General features: G+C 41.2%; 1 protein-coding gene across 1 annotated transcript in view; it reads left to right on the top strand.

Moving 5' to 3' along the window:
- The first annotated feature begins 298 nt into the window (after positions 1-298).
- Positions 299-17,386, top strand: part of LOC139377480 (pro-neuregulin-3, membrane-bound isoform-like) — a 279,397-nt gene continuing 262,309 nt past the window's right edge. The window contains exon 1 of the mRNA XM_071120511.1: positions 299-1,283. Coding sequence (XP_070976612.1) covers positions 509-1,283 — 775 coding nt within the window. The 5' untranslated portion in view covers positions 299-508. The remainder of the gene's footprint in view (positions 1,284-17,386) is intronic.

Raw genomic sequence — 17,386 nt, 5'->3', positions numbered from 1 at the left:
CCTGGCCTGTTTCTCATTGACAGACACACACAGGATGTACAGCTCTGGTCTGAAGCTTGCCACACCGTGGATCAATACCCTCCTGCCTGCCTTTTTCTTATGCATTTCTTCTCAAGGGAGAGTGAAGCATCTTGGGATTTACTGTCATTTCGTTTCTACCTAACTACAGCGAGGCTTGCCCCGCCGGACAGCACTTTCACCTGACCGTGTCCAACCTGTGTGCGTATGAGTGTGTCTTTATTTGTTTGTGTGTGTAATTAGTTAGCTTGGCGCCAAAGGGAGTGTATATTTGCTTACATGTGCATCCGTGTGAGCTGCTTGGCTTGTAATTACTTGTATGTGTCTGTGGGTGCCGTCTTGTGTCCATGTGTGTGTGGGTATAAATGTAGGAATGTTGTGTGGATGAATTGGTATGATGCCCAGTTCCTTGCCCCATCCCCTCCCTCCTTCCTGCCCTTTTGTCATTGGGTCCCCGGTTTGACTCTTAACCTTTGACAGCATCAGCAGGATGAGTGAGCACTCGGGAGCGAGCACTCTGGGGGCCATGACCCTGGAGGAGCCTGGGGGCGAACCGGCCTCCCCTCAGGCCCCGGGGCCTCTCCGCTGTGGGCCCTGTTCGGTGTGGCACCGGCAGCAGACCTGGATGTGCGCAGTGCCCTTAGTGATGGGCTTCGTGGGCCTGGGCCTCAGTCTCATGCTGCTCAAATGGATTGTAGTGGGTTCCGTTCAAGACTATGTGCCCACGGACCTAGTGGATGCCAAGGGCATAGGGCAGGACCCCATCTTTCTCTCTGAACCCAGCGCTCCACCCAAGCGACCAGACACTATGACCACGACTACGAAGAACACCGCTACCGCGTTTGTCTCCACCACCTCTCTAGCAGCCGACGGCACGGTCCCAGCCCCGAGAACTCAATTTGGGTTGCCCTCCAACCACTCGGTCCCGCACCTCCACAACTGGGTTGGCAGTGGCACCCGCGTGACTGGCGCCACCACCCACATCACACGACTCCCCCCTTCTGGGGGTAAAGAAGTGACCCCACACAGCACCACAGTACTTCGGGTCGGCGACACAGCCAATGGTCGTAAGGATAAGGACCCCCCGAACTCGCGATCCGGTCCAACCTCCAAAGCTACTAGCACAACTTCGACTGCCAACATCACAACCAAGGCACTACCACCAACTTTTCCACCATCTCCCCCAGCCAAGCCCACCGGGCACTGGAAACCTGGACGCTCTGTGAAAGGGCCCGCCACACGCCCTCACCACCGCTACAGAACATGTAAGTCTGCTTTTTTTGTTTGTGTGCAAATGAAATGGTGTTCACAACAGCTCTAGCATTTGTTCTATCTGGCTGATGGCATCGGAGAGCTGGTGCCCAATCAAATTAAATTACATTTTATTTGCCAAATGCAGTAGGCGTAGACCTTACCGTGAAATGCTTACTTACAAGCCCTTAATCAACAATGCAGTTGAAGAAATAGAGTTTAAAAAATATTTACTAAATAAACTAAAGTTTAAAAAGAGTAACAAAATAAAATAACAATGACGAGGCTATATACAGGGGGTACCTGTATTGAATCAATGTGCGGGGTTACAAGTTAGTCAAGGTAATTTGTAGGAAGGGGTAAAGTGACTATGCATAGATAGATAATAAGCAGTGATTAGCTGTGTATAAACAAAGGGGGGGGGGGGGGGGGTGGTGTCAATGTAAATAGTCCGGGTGGCTATTTGATTATTCAGCAGTCTTATGGCTTGGGGGTAGAAGCTGTTAAGGAGCCTTTTGGACTTAGACTTGGTGCTCCGGTACCGCTTACCTTGCGGTATCAGAGAGAACAGTCATTGACTTGGGTGACCGGAGTCTTTGACAATTTTTTGGGCCTTCCTCTGACACCACCTAGTATATAGGTCCTGGATGGCAGGAAGCTTGGCCCCAGTGATGTACTGGGTCGTACGCACTTCCCTCTGTAGCGGTCAGATGCCGAGCAGTTGCCATACCAAGCGGTGATACAACCGGTCAGGCTGCTCTTGATAGTGCAGCTGTAGAACTTTTTGAGGATCTGGGGACCCATGCCAAATCTTTTCAGCCTCCTGAGGGAGAATAGGTTTTGTTGTGCCCTCGTCACGACTGTCTTGGTGTGTTTGGACCATGATGGTTTGTTGGTTATGTGGACACCAAGGAACTTGAAACTCTCGAACTGCTCCACTACAGCCCCGTCGATGTGAATGGTTGCGTGTTTGGCCCTCCTTTTCCTGTAGTCCACGATCAGCTCCTTTGTCTTGCTCATGTTGAGGTAGAGGTTGTTGTTCTGGCACCACACTGCCAGGTCTCTGACCTCTTCCCTATAGGCTGTATCATCGTTGTCGGTGATCAAGCCTACCACTGTTGTGTCATTAGCAAACTTAATGATGGTGTTGGAGTCGTGTTTGGCCACGCAGTCGTGGGCAAAAAGGAGTACAAGAGGGGAATAAGCAAGTAACTCTGAGGGGCCCCTAGTTGAGGATCAGCGTGGCAGATGTGTTGTTGCCTACCCTTACCACCTGGGGGTGGCCTGTCAGATAGTCCAGGATCCAGTTGCAGAGGGAGGTGTTTAGTCCCAGGGTCCTTAGTTTGGTGATGAGCTTTGTGGGCACTATGGTGTTGAATGCTGAGCTATAGTCAAGGAACACCATTCTCACATAGGTGTTCCTTTTGTCCAGGTGGGAAAGGGCGGTGTGGAGTGCGATTGAGATTGAGTTAACTGTGGATCTGTTGGGGTGGGTTACGAATTGGAGGGGGTCTACATTTTCCGGGAGGATGGTGTTGATGTGAGCCATGACCAGCCTTTCAAAGCACTTCATTGCTAATGACGTGAGTGCTATGGGGCAGTTGTCATTTAGGCAGGTTACCTTCACTTTCTGGGGACAGGGACTATGGTGGTCTGCTTGAATCATGTTGGTATTACAGACTCGGTTAGGGAGAGGTTGAAAATGTCAGTCTGAGTACACGTCCTGGTATTCCGTTTTGCCCCGTGGCCTTGTGAATGTTGACCTATTTAAAGGTGTGATCACACAGTAGTCCGAAACAGCTGCTGCTCTCATGCATGCTTCTGTGTTGCTTGCCTAGAAGCGAGCATAAAAGGCATTTAGCTCGTCTGGAAGTTTTGCGTCATTGGGTAGCTCGTGGCTGTGTTTCCCTTTCTAGTACGTAATAGTTTTCAAGCCATGCCGCGTCCGACGACCATCAGAGTCAGTGTTGTAGGATTAAAAGTGTCAGTTTTAGCCTTTAGCTCGCTACGGTTGTTGCCTGTAATCCATGGCTTCTGGTTGGGATATGTATGTACGGTCACTGTGGGGACGACGTCGTCAATGCACTTATTGATGAAGCTGGTGACTGAGGTGGTATACTCCTCAATGCCATTGTATGAATCCTGGAACATAATCCAGTCTAAGCAAAACAGTCCTCTAGCGTAGCATCCGCGACATCTGACCACTTCCATATTGAACGAGTCACTGGTACTTCCTGCTTTAGTTTTTGCTTGTAAACAGGAATCAGGAGGATATAATTCAGATTTTCCAAATGGAGGGCGAGAGAGCTTTGTATGCGTCTCTGTGTGTGGAGTAAAGGTGGTCTTCCTCTGGTTGCACATGTGACATGCTGGTAGAAATGAGGTAAAACAGATTTAAGTTTGCCTGCATTAATGTCCCCGGCCACTAGGAGTGCCGCTTCTGCATGAGCATTTTATTTTTTGCTTATGGCCTTATACAGCTCGTTGAGTGTGGTCTTAGTGCCAGCATAGGTTTGTGGTGGTAAATAGGCCGCTACGAAAAATATAGATGAAAACTCTATTGGTAAATAGTTTGGTCTACAGCTTATCATGAGTTACTCTACTTCTTTAATATTAGACATCGCGCTCCAGCTGTTATTAACAAATAGACACACACCCACACCCCCCGTCTTACCAGACATAGCTGTTCTGTCCTGCAGATGCAATGAAAACCTATCCATCTGTATATTATATGTATCGTCGTTCAGCCACGACTCTGTGAAACATAAGATACTAAAGTTTTTAATGTCCCGTTGGTAGGATAGTCTCGAATGGAGATCATGCAGTTTATTCTCCAGTGATTGCACATTGGCCAATAGAACGGATGGTAAAAGCGGGTTACCCACTCGCAGATGAATTCTCACAAGTCACCCCGATCTCCGCCCCCTGTATTTCCGTCTTTTCTTCACGCAAATGACAGGGATTTGGGCCTGGTCTCGGAGAAGCAGTATATCCTTCGTGGACTCGAGGTGAGTAATTTCTGTTCTGATAGGCAGAAGCTCTTTTCGGTCATAAGAGACAGTAGCAGTAACATTATGTACAAAATAAGTTAGAAACAATGCAAACAAACACACAAAATAGCACCTGTTGATTAGGAGCTTGTAAAACAGCAGCCATCTCCCCGGCACCATTATAATTGGCCGGACAATACATTAATGTATTGCTGCTGCTGAAGAAACTCCCCCTCAAAAGGCTACCTTGTATAAACCATAGTCTAAATATGTATAAAGATGAGCTCCTCAAATGGCATGAAAGGAGGCACTCATGTAACATAATGGCATTCACACTGTGGCTGAATAGTAATCTGAGAGCACTTGATTTCCTTCCCCTCACCTTTATCTTTGACTTGTACATTAACCATCTACTGCAGTGGGCTAAATCAGGGTCACAGAGTGTTTCTTGGTAGTCTTAATCAAAGCTACTTTGAAACGAAAGCATACACCTCACATACATGGTTATGGTCTTAAAAAAAGAGTACACCTTTATATTCATCACAGAAGACTGAAATATGAAAAATATTACTAACATTCCAACCATGAGGCAACCAGAGAATGATTTGGTCATTTTACTGGAAGAAAGTGCTACTGCATTATGAATCTCTTCTCCTGCAGGCTCCACGCACTTGATATTAGTGTCATTAAAAAAAATGGTTGCTTACTACACTTCTGTGAATTGGCTCTTTGACTATGGGCCTGTTTCACAGCTGAATGTGGGGGACGCAAAAGCTTTTTAGACATGTGCCATCACCATGGGCAACATATCCATGTTTTGTAAAACAAATATGGAGTAAGGGTGCTTTTCGTATTCAGATGATTGATTTGAATAAAGCTTTCAGAACATTCACACCTAGCCTACTGGTCAATCAGCTCACAGTCGTCTGGACACTTTCCTATGTGCAGTGCAGGCCAGTCATATTTTCGTCTCCTTTTTATATCGAAAAAATGCAACCGGTAGCCTATTGACACAGACTTTAAATAGACTATTGGTGCCAGTCACTATATCCTAATACTCCTTCAATTGATAGAAAGATTTAGTGTGCTGCTGAAAACAGCTGTGCATAATATCTAATAATTTGCTTATCCAAAGCCAATCAGGGTGTGTGTGGAGGATAGGCCTATTCAAGGAAATATCATGGGCCTAGTTTAATTGTATTGATAACTAGATTCTATAAAGCAAACTGAAAGCAAATGGATTATTGCAAGGTTGAAATAACTTTTCTTTACATGTTTTATTTATTAATGCTTTTGTAGGCTTATGGATTACATTTTTCAATTTATTTTCCCAACCCTGTTTTATTTGTTCCGTCTTAAAGGATGTCAACTAATGCAGCACATTTGTGTTTTTTTACCTACAATATTCTGCCCATATGAACACATTCATTTTAGGGCATAAGTGAATCCATTTATACAGTGCATTTAGAAAGTATTCAGACCACTTGATTTTTCCATATTTTGTTACGTTACGTCCTTATTCTAAAAGAGATTACATCATTTCCCCCCCTCATCAATCTACACACAATACCCCATAATGACAAAGCAAAAACAGGTTTTTAGAAATGTTAGCAAATGTATATAGAAAAAATAAAATAAATACCTTATTTACTTAAGTATTCAGACCTTTTGCTATGAGAAATTGAGCTCAGGTATATCCTGTTTCCATTGATCATCCTTGACATGTTTCTACAACTTGATTGGAGTTCACCTGTCATACATTTAATTGATTGGACATGATTTGGAAAGGCACACACCTGTCTATATAATGTGCCACAGTTGATAGGGCATTTCAGAGTAAAAATCAAGCCATGAGGTCGAATTAATTGTCCGTAGAGCTCTTAGACAGAGTTGTGAAAATACTTATTTTCCACCATAATTTGCAAATAAATTCATAAAAAAATCCTACAATGTGATTTTCTGGATTTTTTTCTCATTTTGTCTGTCATAGTTGAAGTGTACCTATGATGAAAATTACAGGGCTCTCTCATCTTTTTAAGTGGGAGAACTTGCACAATTGGTGGCTGACTAAATACTTTTTTGCCCCACTGTGTATATATATATAAAACCTGTTGCTGCGGTGCTTCAGTTAGGGTGTGTATGAGTAAGTGTGTATGCTTGCATGTATCTATTTACACTATGTTTGTCTTTGCTTTAATGTTCTTGGTTACTTTCCCTTTTATTGCAATTTCATAAAGAGTTTGATATCCAGGACATAAATATCCTATTGGTTTATAAAGTTGATTCAAGTGCATACTACTGTATTTTTTCAAATAATTTATAGTTAGTAGCAGTACACAAGGTGCAATGGAAGTTTATCACTAATTAATAAACATTTTTTCATGAAAAAGAGGGTTTGAGTTTATTTATGCAGCATACCTTATCGAAACCATTAATGTTCTCTGTCAATGTTAATAAATTATTTGAATGTCACGCTCGTCTGAATTACAGTTTGGCATTGAAACATAGAATGTGATCAAAACAGAGACGTTTTCAGTTAGGTGACTCAACACTTCTCCATTTTGATGTGAACACCAACCCTATGCTAATGGTACTGCCCCAGAAATTACATACTTTTTTCCGTTGAAAATACAGAATTTCAACAAGTTTTTCTCACTGGAATGTTTTCAAATGGATTCCCATGTTTAACACTTTTTGTCCAGTCCCCTCCCATGTTCAACGCTTTTTGTCCAATCCCCATCAAAGATATTGGTTCTCAATGGTAAGACACCGTGACAAAGTGAAATGAAGCTCAGACTGGCTTTAGTTAAATATAAAACTCCATGATTGTGTATTTAAAGCGGGAGATGCTGTACATGGCTGATGATGTCAGTTATTCAAGACATGGGGAATGAGGGGGCTGTCTCCATATATACAGATTCTAAGACATGGATGGAGACTTCACAGAGAATAATGTGTAAGCCTCCTCGTCGAGGCTCATTCCCATGGGGCTTTGGGTTAAATTTGGCAGAGAAAGTCATAATGCCGTTATTTTCCGGTTGAAAAACTCTGTTTCAGGTTGAGGAGACGTTACATAACCAGATTAAAACTAAGTAAAGACGTATTTTTCTGGTCGTTAAATATTCACGTTATTTCTATGTTATGACCTGGCTCAAAGACTGTGTTGAATCATGTGTTTTGTAAGAACAATGAAGTTACATAAGATATATTTGTAATTATCATGTGCCTACCCAGGAGCAAGCAACTTAATGTAAAGTGAAACCCAGAAGGATTATTTACTATGTAGTTACAATGTAACAACCGTTGCAGACAAAAGGCTAACCATTAGGAGACAGGAGACTATTAGGTATAACCCTTTTAGTTACATTGTACTTACAATCTTTATCCACCAACTCTGTAATTAACATGTTGTTACAACGAATATACATGTGTTTAAAATGTACTTACCCAGGAGCAAGCAACTTAATGTAAAATCAAGTGACATTTTAATGACTTTGTAGTTACAATGGAACAACATTTGCAGACAATAGGCTGACCAGGAGGAGTAAGGAGACAGGATAATTTTTTTCAGTTGAACTTTTATTTAATAGATTGGACAAAAAATCATATTCAAACCATTCAAATTAAATTCCCCATTTTAGACTCAAAGCAATAACTAGTTAGTTAAACGTGCTAAAACAGGGTGGTAAAGCTAGCTACCATTTCCCAATTGTTCACTAATCTAGCTAGCAAGCTAAGCACTGGCACAATGTCAACATGTTTTCCAACTCGGTCAATAACATTACAAAATCATCATAAAACATATTTTTTTGTTTACAATGTTATTTCACTATTTTGAGACTAACAATACATTTTTGCACATTATAAACCTATTATAAATATGACAAATTAATAGACAGAAATAGCATGTGACTTCCATTTTGGTGCAGAGAAGCATGTGGGAGGTGAAGATTCCATAAAAACACAGCACTTTGATAGAGCAACAACAGGAAGTGACTTTTTCATAGCAGGTTTGGAGAAATTACCAGCAGGTTATAATAATTAACGTAGCAGTTTAGGATAATTAGGGTAATGTTAGTAAATGAGTTAGCGAAAATCCTCTCCTAACCTACTCTGAAAAGTCACTTCCGGTCACAGCTGCATCAATGTGAGTGTTTTTTAGGTAGTCCAGTTAGAGGTGGGCGGTCTGTGGCGTTACTTCCTGGTGAAAACATAATTTTTTTAAATTAAACATTTAGTTAACTTATTTGTTCTCTATTTAGCTACTGACTTTGTATGTTTGCACATTCAAAATAAAAAAATAAGAAGTCAGAAAAATGCTGGGCTGTCAGCAGGAAGTCGCATCAGACTGATCTCTCACCTCACATACTCTCCTCTGCAGCCAAAAATGGAAGCCACATGCTTTTATGTTTATTGACCGAGTTGGAAACTGAGTTGACATTGTGCCAGTTTTTAGATTGTTGGTTAGTGAAAAATTGGGAAATGCTCATGTTTAGGATGGGGGATCTGTATGGTAATGCACTTAAAGTGGCCATGTGCCGGCGTTTCAGGAATGAAGGACTGGATCAGGGTGACAGTAGCATAATTTTTATATCACTCAGCCCCCGTGTCCTCTGGCCTGTGGTTGGTCTAGATCTAAATTAATCTCTCGTTGTCCTGGAGAAAGACATGCTCTCTCCATCAGGCACCTGCATATTTCACTGCCTGTGTTCCAAATGGCACCGTATTCCCTTTATAGTTCACAACTTGTGACCAAAGTAGTGCATTATAAGGAATAGGGTGCCATTTTGGACGTATTCACTGAAACCTCACATGGCGCCGTTCTTCATCTGTTCTTTTCATCGTTCCCCCTCTGTCTTGGTGAAGGTCAGTCATTCTCTCCATATCATTGTCTTCTACCTCAATCCATTTTCTCCTGTCTGTTTCTGTTAATAACTGGAGTTGATTGGGACAGAGTACTTTTAACTCCATTAAGAGTAACAAGAGACAGGGAGTTAAATCTTTGGAGTTATCCACAGATGTGGGAGGAACCTCATTGTCAAATTTCCCAGAATGTTCTGTTGCAGGTTTATTATTAAAATTGGTGGTTTCAATAGCTGTGTTTTTGCATGTATATCGATTGTAGGTAGGTAGACCCATGTACTGTATTTTTGACCCTACTATGACAGGTATTTTATATGTAAATTATGGGTGAAGTGAAGGTGCTGGATATATTCCTGCAACTTGTATTCCAATAGACCGCAAACCACCATAACATGACACATTAAGAAATATTCAAATAAAGCTTTGTATTTGTATTTGTCAAGGCAGCAGATACTCTTCCTGGGGTCCAGCAAAATTAAGGCAGTTTATACAATTTTAAAAACATTACAATACATTCACAGACTGTGTGCCCTCAGGCCCCTACTCCACCACTGCCCCATATATATACAGTACAAAATCCATGTGTACGCTATCGTGTGTGTGTGTGTGTGTGTGTGTCTGTGCCTATGTTTGTGTTGCTTCAGTCCCCGCTGTTCCATAAAGTGTTTTTTATCTGTTTTTTAAATCAAATTTTACTGCTTGCATGAGTTATTTGATGTGGAATAGAGTTCCATGTAGTCATGGCTCTATTTAGTATTGTGCGCCTTCCACAGTGTTCTGGACTTGAGGACTGTGAAGAGACCTCTGGTGGCATGTCTTGTGGGGTATGCATGGGCATCCAAGCTGTGCGCCAGTAGTTCAAATGGACAGCTCGGTGCATTCAACATGTTAATACCTCTCATAAATACAAGCAGTGATCAAGTCAATCTCTCCTTTACTTTGAGCCAGGAGAGATTGACATGCACATCATTAATATTAGCTCTCTATGTACATCCAAGGGCCAGATGTGCTGCCCTGTTCTGAACCAATTGCAATTGCAAAGTCCTTTGTGGCACCTGACCACACGTCTAAACAGTAGTTCAGGTGTAACAAAACTAGGGCCTGTAGGACCTGCCTTCTTGACAGTGCTGTCAAGAAGGTAGAGCAGCGCCTTATCATGGACATACAGTGGTTCGACTACTGCGGGTACTGCGGCACAACTTGCATGGTGCCGCAGAATTCTTTGGCAAGTTATTTAAGTGCCAACCACTGGTACCATTAGTGCTAGTTTGACCACCAGAGGGTATCTTTGGAAAGCAGTTGATAGCCTTCAATAGTGGCTGTACTAGAGAATTTAAAACTTTTTTTGTAAGAAAATAGTGTATGGGACTGATTACAGGCTACAGTAATGGCATGCGGGAGACTGGGGTTCAATTCCCCCACAGGGAGGAAGGAGTAGGCTGTCCTTGTAAATAAGAATTTTTAATTAACAGACTTGCCTATTTAAATAAAGGTTACACTAAGAACATAGCATTTCTAAGCCCTAATTGTATAATTGTAGTCTAACCAATACCCAAAATGGAGATCCAGTGAAAATAAGAATCTTGTTGATTTATCAAGTCTAGTCCCCGTGCTTGTCTCAGAGCAGCGTGAAACGGTGCTAAAATAGTTGTGGGCTATTTCTTTGAATCCTATTGCTTCTAACTTCAATATGCTCTTTAAATAAATAAGACCTACACCACTTTCAACATCACATTACTCAACACTAGTGAGACTCATGTTGCCTACAGTATATCGAAAAATATGTGACGCTCCGCCAATAATTACATATAGAGGATTGTAGGATTCTAAATTAAAATCTAAAGCCACCTCATGGGTCTCCCAGTGGCGGCCCGGCGCAGGTATCAAACCTGCGTCTGTTGCAAGGCTACGTATCAAGCCTACAGAGGCAGGTTCGACACCCGTGCCGGCCGCCACCAAGGGACCCATGAGGCGGCTTTGGGTTTTAATTTAGAATCCTCCAATCCTCTATATGTAAGTATTGGAGGAGAGTCACGTCATATTTTTCAATAAACTGTAGGTGACATGAGTCTCACTAGTGTTGAGTAATGTGGTGTAGGTCTTATTTAAAGAGCATATTGATGTTAAGAAGCAATAGGATTTGAAGAATCCTCCAATCCTCTATATGTAATTATTGGCGGAGATATATACACTGTAGGCCTACCAATAGTGTCTTAGACAACTGTTTATGTAGGTGCCGGGCTATATGTCTGTGCCATCAACTTGATAATATATAACAATATTTTGGAGGTTATTTCGCTTTAAAAAAAAACAACTAAAGTGAGCAATTGTAATCTGACTAAAGGCCAAAATAATATTTGTAAAGGCCAAAACATTTCTGCTTTTAGAGGGAGAGAAACGCTGGGCAAATTGTGCGCCGCCCTTTGGGACTCCCAATCACGGTCGGATATGATACCTAATAATAAGAATAATACTTTCTTGTATTATTTGTTTGGTATTTTCTGGTGGATTCAACTGAAATTGCAACCAATCACGACCTACCTAAGAAATACATTTGACGATAGAATTCTCCCCCTACCTTCCTAGGCAATTCTATAGTCCAGCTACCTGCTAATAGCCATAATGGCACTGTACAACATGACCGTGTGCGTTTGAAAGAGTATTTTCCAGTGAACAACAATTTGTTTACCTTCATTAGACAACTTTGTTCCAATATTTCTGCAATTCAGTGACATTAATTCCCTTAGTAATTCATTATGGATCCATAACAAAAAATAATAAAAAAAAATCAGCATTTAGAATGCATTTTCATCATTATTTTATTAACGAAAGCAGAAAGATGCTGATGAAGAAATACAGCACATGCTATGACATTTGGATAATAAAGCATTTTGAAGATATAAGCCCCCTGCATTTGTTTATTAGGCTATAGCAGAACAGTATGATGGTCCAGACGGCCCTTGCTGTGCCTGGTGAGCAGTTGATCAAGTTCTGTTGTCAGAAGAGGAATGGAAATGTCAGGGTGAACAGACAACTTGATGAACCCGCCAGGTATGTTGACTCCGCCTGTCGGAGGTGGAGTTCCAGAGGTCACAGATGTACCTGACACACCGGCACGGGTATGGATTGGGACCATCTCATTCCTCGCCCTCTTCAACGCATCATTCTCCGCCTGACTCTCCGCCAATGCCGCCTGGTTCTGGACCAATGCATCAACTGTCACCCGTATCTCTGCCCTCCGATAATGTTTCTCTTTCTGCTGGTCTGCCTTCAATTAATCGATCTCTGTCTTCAAAGTTTGAATCTGATCCATGTGCACCTTCATCAGATGAGCAGAATGGTACAGCCCTGAGCCCCCATCGATTACAGTGGCCTATGATAGAAATGGTAGATCAATTATGAATTAAAAGTGACTCCAACACGAATGCTGCATACACATTTTAAGAATCTATCAAAACGAACCACTTTCTTTGCAAACATTTTCAGTGCGGCCCATTGTCCATCCCTTTGTCCACTGATGGTTGTATGCTCTACAAAAACAACATTAACTTTTTTAGTACACAATTTGTATTTTGTTTTTATTACACAGTATGCCTACACATTCATAGGCTATTTAAAAAAAAAATAGTTGTTAAAAATGCACTGAAACCAAAATACCTTTTAGTTTTGGTGGTGCTCCGGCTCACTTTCAAGTCTTCTGGTAGTTACGGTCCTAACCCTGGAACGGGTAGCACCATAGAAAGAAGCTGACTTGATAAAAACATGCCCATTTCGTCTGTTCTCTATGAGCACAATGTCATTTTTTTGCAGGTTCACACCTACGGTATAAAGAGCCACCAGCTGTCCATCACTACTGTAAATAAAAACACAGCATCTTGTTTACATCCTTTATTGTAACAAATCATTTGTATCCAATTACTTTGAGTTTTGGATTCATATTATGGTGTTTCTATTCCGAGAAAAACAGAAAAAAAACGCTGTGTTTCTAAGAGCATAACATTTTTACACCCTAATTGTATAATTGTAGCCTAACCAATACCCAAACGGAGATTAAGTGAAAATAAAAATCTAACTATTTATCAAGAACAGTCCCCATTCTTGTCTCAGAGCAGTGCGAAATTATGCTAAAATAGTTGTAGGCAATTGCTTCTAACTTCAATATGCTTTTAAAATAAATAAGACCTACACCACTTTTAACATCTCATTACTCAACACTAGTGAGACTTATGTTGCCTACGGTGGCCCTACAGTATATCGAAAGATTTGACTTAACTCTGCCAATATTTATTCCCATGGTAATTCGTTATGAATCCATAACTAAATAAACATTGGCATTTTGAAAGAGTATTTTCATAATTATGTTATTGAAGAAAGCATAAACATACCATTAGTAGTTACATTGTTTTAGTTTGAACGTGCAGACTGGCACTAAGAACAGCGGGAACGTTTCCCTAGTCAGCGCCATTATTAGTGCAATGCCCCTTATTGTTGCTCTGTGCTACCCAGTGTGGCGGGGTGGGGGTCCACCCCCCGTCCCCCATGGGCTAGGTCCGTCTTCTGTGCTGCTCTGCGGCCCATCCCGTGCCCCCTCTCCTCACGCCTTGAACCTCGCCCTCTTTCAGTGGATACAGCTGGAGAACTGCAAGGCAGTCCCATTGTGCGCCACTCGGGAGCCACGACCAAAATATATTGTCCTGCTAATAACAGGGTTAATAATATATCTGAGAATATCCAACGGGCTTTTATATCATTCTAAATTAATAATAATAATAATAATAAATGTTTATTTTGTAGATTATTTCGTTTTTCAAATAACAAAATGAGCGAGAAAAATGCCATTCTTGAACATTGTTACTAATTTGTAAATAAAGCCAGTCAGTTATTTAGAATTATTTATGGGAGAGAAACCAAAATCCTACAATCATCTCATGGGTCTCCCAGTCAAGGTCAGCACAGGTATTGAACTAGAATCTGTAGGAACATAGCTTGCACAGCTATGCAGTGTCTTAGACCGTTGAGCTACTTAGGCGCTGTAAAACATGACCGGTCGGGAGTGGGCTACAGTACTACAGTAAGAACAAAATAATCCTAACAAAATAAAATAAAAACTTTAACTGTTGTTACACTTTAGTAAGTAATACCGAAGTCGTGCACAATTATCAGTTTCTATTTAGGTTTATGTTGCCCATTCATTGTCAGTTAGAGACACAGTAGGACCAAAAGCATAATCAGTGCTCTAACTTCCCCTTGCGCTGGTCTGGAGCAATAAAGTGGTGACGCAGGGTACCGTACAAAACTACAAATGACCACTAAATTCCTTAGCATAATCACAAAACTTTTAGTGGAGCAACCACTGTAATTCTCCCCATCTTAGCTACTGTTGTATCAATATGTTGACCATGACAGTTTACAATCCAGGGTTACCCCAAGCGGTTTAGTCACCTCAAATTGCTCAATTTCCACATTATTTATTACAAGATTTAGTTGAGGTTTAGTGAATGATTTGTCCCAGATACAATGCTTTTAGTTTTAGAAATATGTAGGACTAACTTATTCCTTGCCACCCACTCTGAAACTAACTATAACTCTTTGTTAAGTGTTGCAGTAATTTCAGTTGCTGTAGTAGCTGACATGTATAGTGTTAAGTCATCCGCATACATAGACAGTGGCAATTCGTTAGTAAATATTTAAAAAAGTAAAATTCGGCCTAGACAGCTACCTTGGGGAATTACTGGATTATGTTGGAGAGGCTTCCATTAAAGAAGACCCTCTGTGTTCTGTTAGACAGGTAACTCTTTATCCACAATATTGCAGGGCCATAACATATACATTTTTCAAGCGGCAAACTATGATCGATAATGTCAAAAGCCGCACTGAAGTCTAACAAAACAGCCACCACAATCTTTTTATCATCAATTTCTCTCAGCCAATCATCAGTCATGTGTAGGTGCTATGCTTGTTGAATGTCCTCTATAAGAATGCTGGAAGTTTGTGGTCAATTTGTTTACTGTAAAATAGCATTGCATCTAGTCAAACACAATTTTTTTCCTAAAGTTTACTAAGGGTTGGTAACAAGCTGATTGGTAGGCTATTTGAGCCAGTAAAGGGGCTTTACTATTCTTAGGTAGCGGAATGACTTTTGCTTCCCTCCAAGCCTGAGTGCACACATTTTCTAGTAGGCTTAAATCGAGGTTTTGTGGTAAATAGGAGTGGCAATATTGTCCGCAATTATCCTCAGTAATTTTACATCCAAGTTGTCAGACCCTGGTGGCTTGTCATTGTTGCTTTACACAGTAAAACTCGAAGTAGAAATGTACTCTGCTGGAGTTGAATCAAAACACAGAAAAGTGAAAAATGGTCAGGGTGTTATAAAAATTACTGAAAATAATAAAATTACAATTGGAGTTCAATTTAAACTCTCCGAGAGTTGGATATTTACTCCGTTGTGTGTCGTTTCATATCACCACCATGACCAGAGTAGTTAACACAAAATGGGGGAGGGACCATATAAACCCTCAAAAATGTTGGTCAGGCTCAGATTTGCCTCCCGGTCTCTTGAGGCCCCTCTTGTTTTTCCTCGTTTGCTCGTGAGGGTCAGTCATGAGCTGGCTAGACGCTGTGCAGATTCTCAAAGCAACATACACTACCGTTCAAAAGTTTGGGGTTACTTAGAAATGTCCTTGTTTTTGAAAGAACACGTTTTGTCCATTAAAATAACATTGAATTGTTCAGAAATACAGTGTAGACATTGTTAATGACTATTGTAGCTGGAAACGGGAGATTTTTAATGGAATATCTACATAGGAGTACACATGCCCATTATCAGCAACCATCACTCCTGTGTTTCAATGGCACATTGAGTTAGCTAATCCAAGTTTCTCATTTTAAAAGAAAACCTTTTTGCAACAGCTGAAAAATGTTGTGCTGATTAACGTGTGTAACCTTAATGAGACCAGTCAGTTAAGAACACATTTTTATTTACAATGACGGCCTACCGGGGAACAGTGGATTAATTGCATTGTTCAGAACATATTTTTACCTTGTCAGCTTGGGGATTCGATCCAGCAACCTTTTGGTTACTGGCCCAACGCTCTAACCTCCAGGGCACCTGCTGCCCCATTAAATAAGAAATAAAACTGGCCTTCTTTAGATTAGTTGTGTGTCTGGAGCATCAGTATTTGTGAGTTCGATTACAGGCTCAAAATGTCCAGAAACTAAATTTTCTTCTGAAACTCGTCAGTCTATTTTTGTTCTGAGAAAGGACAGAGTTCCTTTGTCCAGTGTCTGTGTTCTTTTGCCCATCTTATCTTTCTATTGGCCAGTCTGAGATATGGCTTTTTCGTTGTACGAGGTCGGCAGTTTCTTGCATGGAATAGCCTTAATTTCTCAGAACAAGAATAGACTGACGAGTTTCAGAAGAAAATTTAGTTTCTGGACATTTTGAGCCTGTAATCGAACCCACAAATGCTGATGCGCCAGATACTCAACTATTCTAAAGGCAGCCTGTTTTAGTGCTTCAACAGTTTTTAGCTGTGCTAACATAATTGCAAAAGGGATTTTCTAATGTTCAAGTTGCCTTTTAAAATGATAAACTTGGATTAGCTAACACAACGTGCCATTGGAACACAGTAGTGATGGTTGCTGATAATGGGCCTCTGTACACCTTTGTAGATATTCCATTAAAAATCAGCTGTAATAGTCATTTTCAACATTAAATGTCTACGTGTTATTTCTGATCAATATGATGTTATTTTAAGTTACAAAAAAAAAACAACTTTTGAACAGTACTGTATATCTTACCTAGTAATTCTAAACAATGATAGCATTACCTTATACTATGTAAGATGATAAGGGAAGTTGTGCGACATAGCTCAGGCAAACTAGGAGATGTCCTGGCGACAATCAAGGTGCTGTGCCCTGTGATCTTTATTTCTCTCAGAGCAGGAGAGGGAGTTACGAGAGAGGGGGGGGGGGGGGGATACTGAGAGAGTCATCTTAGGTTTCATTACATACAGTCGAGAAGAACTACTGAATATAAGATCAGCATCAACTCACCATCAGTACGACCAAGAATATGTTTTTCGCGACGCGGATCCTGTGTTCTGCCTTACAAACAGGACAACGGAGTGGATCCTATGCAGCGACCCAAAAAAACGACTCCGAAAGAGAGGGAAACGAGGCGGTCTTCTGGTCAGACTCCGGAGACGGGCACAGCGCTCACCACTCACTAGCATTCTTCTTGCCAATGTCCAGTCTCTTGACAA

The sequence above is a fragment of the Oncorhynchus clarkii genome, chromosome 20 (assembly GCF_045791955.1).
Source record: "Oncorhynchus clarkii lewisi isolate Uvic-CL-2024 chromosome 20, UVic_Ocla_1.0, whole genome shotgun sequence".
NCBI classification, from domain to species: Eukaryota; Metazoa; Chordata; class Actinopteri; order Salmoniformes; family Salmonidae; genus Oncorhynchus; species Oncorhynchus clarkii.
Note: the sequence above shows the minus strand (reverse complement) of the source record. Positions and strands in the feature narration are given on the sequence as shown.